Here is a 4,903-nt window from a genome sequence, read left to right on the forward strand (position 1 = left end):
GGGGTCTCACTGTGTTGTATCCAGGCTGGTCTCATTTTAACTTTACAGGAAAACAAGATTGTTTATCAGCTTCTCGTTTTTTTAAAACTAAAAATAACATTGCTAGGTTGTTTCTATGAAGATTCTCTAAATTTATTTATAACCTTAAGAATAACATGTAGAACAAAGTAGAAGACTGAATGATCTTTGTTGAATAAATATGAATGGATATTCAGATAATTCAAAATCTCTTAGGATCTCCCATTCTTTATAGGATACAGAGAAAACTCGTTAATATTGTCTTTTACCTTTGCAGCCTTATCCCAACTCTGTGCTCAAGACAAACAGGTTGTCCTCATACTTACAACGTCCCCTTTGCCTACAAAGCTCTTCTCATGACTCTTTGCCTACCTTAAGTTCATCTTTCCTATCTGTCAAATCTCTGGGGATGCAACATTTCCTCAAGGCAGCCTTCTCTCCTCCCAAACTAGAACAAATTCTTCCTGCGGCATTAGGCTTTTATTGCACTGTATGTCTCTTCTTCACAGCAATCACAGTTCCAATGTTATATTTGTATTCTTAGTTGATTTGTTTCTTTCCACCTTTAGACTATAACCTTTCTAAGGGGTGATACATAATATCGATCATCAGTTGTATCCCTTGTGCACAGCATAGGGCATGGCAGGCAAATAGGTGTGTAAATAAACTTGCTGAATGAATCAATGAGACACACTTTTCGTACCCAAAGAATAACGGCAGGATAACATTTATCAATCTATTGCTTCTTGAAAAACAGATATGATGTGCCCAATTTTCATTTTACATCTCAAATACCAATGCCTAAGGACTTCACAGTCATTTAACAAATATTTTTAACAAATGCCTTCATTAATCACCACCTGTTTACAAGTGCTAAATAACATTTTGGTTACATTCTGTAACATCTTCTGCCGTTAATGTCATCTCTAGAATACTGGCTAATATGAAGCACCTGGACTTCAGGAACACAAACCTGAAACTCACACACCAAACTAAACTGTTATGTAAATGACAGAAATGACACATTTTGGTCTGCAACATCTCTAGACGGCTTTTGGACCAATTTAACTTTTACCACTAAAATTCTGTCACCTGACTATAGTCATTTTGAGCTCATGATAAATGAATTACAGATGAAAACATACAGTTTGATGACAATCTTTACAAAAGTCAATCTTCAAAGAATACCACCAGTCACAGGTATTCTAGGCTCCTATCAACTTATTTGGTCCGGGCAGACTTCACTTTTTGTGATAATTATGTTCTGAAAATTCTATAAACTTAATTATTATAAATAAGTCATACTTTGCACATAAATCAGGCCTGGGTCTGGATTCTAGTTCTTCCATTTTTCATTTATTCACTGAGGCAAGCGACTTAAAATTCCTGAGCCTCCGTTTTCTCATATGTAAAATCAGTTAATGATTCCTATATCCTAAGATGGTTTTGAGGCTTCAACAAGATAAAACGGGCCTCACTCAAGCATGCTCAGTACTCTGTCTCTCTCTTCTCTGGTTATACAGAAATTCTATTAGGATTCTGAAAAGTAAAATAAATATTTCAGTAAAAATCAGCCCTTTATTTATTAGTAAATCTGGATTTTCAGATTTTCCTTAAATTTACTTAGTAACTTAAGAGCTCAAATATTATAGAGATTTGTATCTAGTATGTTAAAGAACTGAAAGGTGGAAATTGATCAAAATGCTGCACAAATAAAAGCTACAGGTAACAAACAGACTATCACAACCATACAAACTAATCAGACACAAAGAAGTCAGCAACAGAAATCTGATGTTGCCTTTAGATGACACAATTAGGCAAACAAAAAGTAGAGTTCCATCCTCCTTTCGTCAAGGCCATGGTTGAAGACTGAATACCAAATAGGGAAATACGAAAAGCCAAGAAATGGCAAATTAGCAAAAACTAGGACTCCTTAATTTTTGTATTCATTTCATATCTCATTTCTAAAACTTTAATTAAAGTCAAATAAAACCAAAATGGAACTGGGATAAAGCCAAAAGGAAAGTTACGTAGGTTAAATGAGAACCTATATTGTCCTTAGGCTCTTTGTCACTTTCTGTTTAAGGAAAAACTGCCCAAGTGCCTTGACACATTAAAGATCAAGCAGGAGGTTCTGCCCTAAGAGAGTCCCCATCTGGCAGCCAGGTTTCGTCAAGCAAATTTTGAGAATTCTCTACCTTCCTACCTTCTATCTAATTATAGCACTTTATAAAAACCATTCTCTCTTTCTCTGTCTCTCTCTCTCACACACACACACACACTCTTTCTCTCTCCCTCTCTCTCTGAAACTTATCTGTATTATAATAACACAACACTAGGTATGGACTTATCTGACAATTTTCCCCTAAAACAGAATAAATTCAAAATGGAAAAACTTTCCTCTGTACTCCTGCATTATATTCTGACAATAATAATTCCTAAATTAAGTATAATACACTTTCCCTATAGGAGTTTAAAGAGGTTACAGTAAAGAATCTCTTGTATAAATATATGTGCCAGAACTTGACCCAAATAAGTGCTGAGAGGTATAAATCTCAAAAGTTTCGGGACTCTTTGAGAAATGTCTTCAGAGTCTGTGATATATTTTATTCAACTTAAATTGTACAAGTAAGATATTTTGCTAGGCTGTGGGAATGCCTTATGGCATGTTACTGTGGAGCTCGTGGTAAAATACAAAGAATATAAATAATTAAAATAAAATTGACAAATTATAAATGATTCAATAAATTAGAAATTCAAATGCCAAGCACTTTTCTAGATGCTGGACACAAAGCATGAACCTAACAATAACCCCGCCTTCACGAAAAATATGGACTACTTGAAAATTATACCTGCAACACTAAATAAATATTCTTCATCCTTCCAGTATATTGAGATGTTTATTTGCAATCAGACAATCTGTTTTCCTCTTTGAACCCATAGTTATGTGATGGCTTTATAAAAGATTTTAAAATAACTATAGAAGTAACTATTAGTAAAGATTGTGGGATACTGAAAATGGCTACAAAGAAAGTTATGAAAAACCTCTGAATTTGAATGGAAGTCCTACTAGATTAGAGTCTATGTCTGTGACATTATGCTTCTAATTCTTGTTCTTAAATGCTTTTCTCATGATAGTATGAAACTTACTTCCTGGAATGCCACTGATTAAAAAATTTAATATTTACTAAATGCCAATATTTATGCCAGCACTTTTAAAGTACAGAAACATGGAGTTTCTTTACCTTATGCAAATATGCTGTGAGAAAGACTTCAGAGCCTATTGCCTACTTTGTGGTACAACACTGAAGATTCATCATCCAAAACAAACAGACAGTAAATTCTTGTGATTTGCAGTAGTTCTGTTTTATAAGGGTACCACAAACATTGAAATCATCGCTCCTGGGGGAATACGTTTCCGTGAGCCCTTGGTCACAAGATGTTCATCAACTGATCAATACATAACCTTGTTCTATGTGTGCTTCTGTTTAAAAAGAGCACTTCAGTGCTACATTTGGAGTCTGTTTTAAACAGCAAAATCACAAAAAAAGCACAAAAATGTAAAAGCATGGCACTATATACACTGCGAAAAGAAGGCTTGTTTATGACAGCTGAGACAAGAAGGTAGAATCTCACTTTGATCAACCTCAGCTGGGAAATGAGCATCAGGTGAATCAATTGTTCACCACTCTGAATGACCATAAAAGTGCTCCAAGTACTGACTTTGGGGTTACACATAAATTTTAGCAAGTGTGTGAATCTGCCAATATGAAATCTACAAATAACGAGCACCAACTGCATATGAGTCAAATATTTCAGTGCAGTATCTGACTTGATTGCCACTGAAAGACACAGTTTGGAAAACCCCTAATAAATACGGTTTAGATACTACGCAGACAAAGAGTTCTGGACTAGAGTGCTTCAAGTAAGATGTCTGAGGCTTTCATAAACGGATGTTTTTTAAAATGCTATTTCCTACCTGATATATTCTAAATGGGATATAACGAAATCCATTTTCTTCTGCAGGATATTCCATGAGTTTCCGATTGATGGCCCAAAACTGGTCAAATCTGTCTGTAATGATATAAATTATTTGTTATTAAAAATGAACAACATTATAATGGAATACCTCACATGAAGAGATGAAAGTTTTAAATATCCCTCTAGAAGTTGCTGAAAGGACATCATTTATATTTTTTTTCTTATTTTTATTAAACTTATCTTTCTATAACTAAACATAAAGCAAATATAAAATTAATTTTTTTCTACATTATTGCATCCTCTCCCTAGATATTCACATAGCCATTTTTTTTCTCATAAGAAAAACCATAAACATATAAACACACGACTACTTGTGTTATCAAGGCAAAAATCACACCAGGTAGAAGACAGATGTCTTGACTCTCCTGGTACTACTTCTAATTGCTGAGCTACAAAGGTACAGCTTCAAGTAGCCTAAATGTTAACCAGAAGTTGTGTAAAGAAATAAAGTCACCAAGTGCGGTGGCTCATGTCTGTAATCTTAGTACTTTGGGAGGCTGAGGCGGGCAGATCACCTGAGATCAGGAGTTCGCGACCAGCCTGACCAACATGGAGAAACCCTGTCTCCACTAAAAATACAAAATTAGCCAGGCATGGTGGTGCATGCCTATATTCCCAGCTACTTGGGAGGCTGAGGCAGGAGAATTGCTTGAACCTGGGAGGCTGAGGTTGTGGTGAGCCGAGATCATGCCACTGCACTCCAGACTGGGCAACAAGAGTGAAATTCCGTCTCAAAAAAATAAAAATAAAGTCAAAATACTGAACACAGTAAACATTAAATACCAAAGATATATATATATATGTGTGTGTTTTTTTTTTTTTGAGATGGAGTCTCACTCTGTCG

At 35.1% G+C, this 4,903-nt stretch overlaps 1 protein-coding gene across 3 annotated transcripts in view; it reads right to left on the reverse strand.

Moving 5' to 3' along the window:
- The window catches only part of ATG5 (autophagy related 5), a 139,663-nt gene that overhangs the window by 61,490 nt on the left and 73,270 nt on the right, over positions 1-4,903 (reverse strand). For all 3 annotated transcript variants that reach the window (XM_017878571.1, XM_017878570.1, XM_017878569.1), the window contains one exon: positions 3,998-4,092. In XM_017878571.1, coding sequence (XP_017734060.1) covers positions 3,998-4,092 — 95 coding nt within the window. The remainder of the gene's footprint in view (positions 1-3,997; positions 4,093-4,903) is intronic.

The sequence above is a fragment of the Rhinopithecus bieti genome, unplaced genomic scaffold, assembly GCF_001698545.2.
Source record: "Rhinopithecus bieti isolate Rb0 unplaced genomic scaffold, ASM169854v2 scaffold_10614, whole genome shotgun sequence".
Classification (NCBI taxonomy): Eukaryota; Metazoa; Chordata; class Mammalia; order Primates; family Cercopithecidae; genus Rhinopithecus; species Rhinopithecus bieti.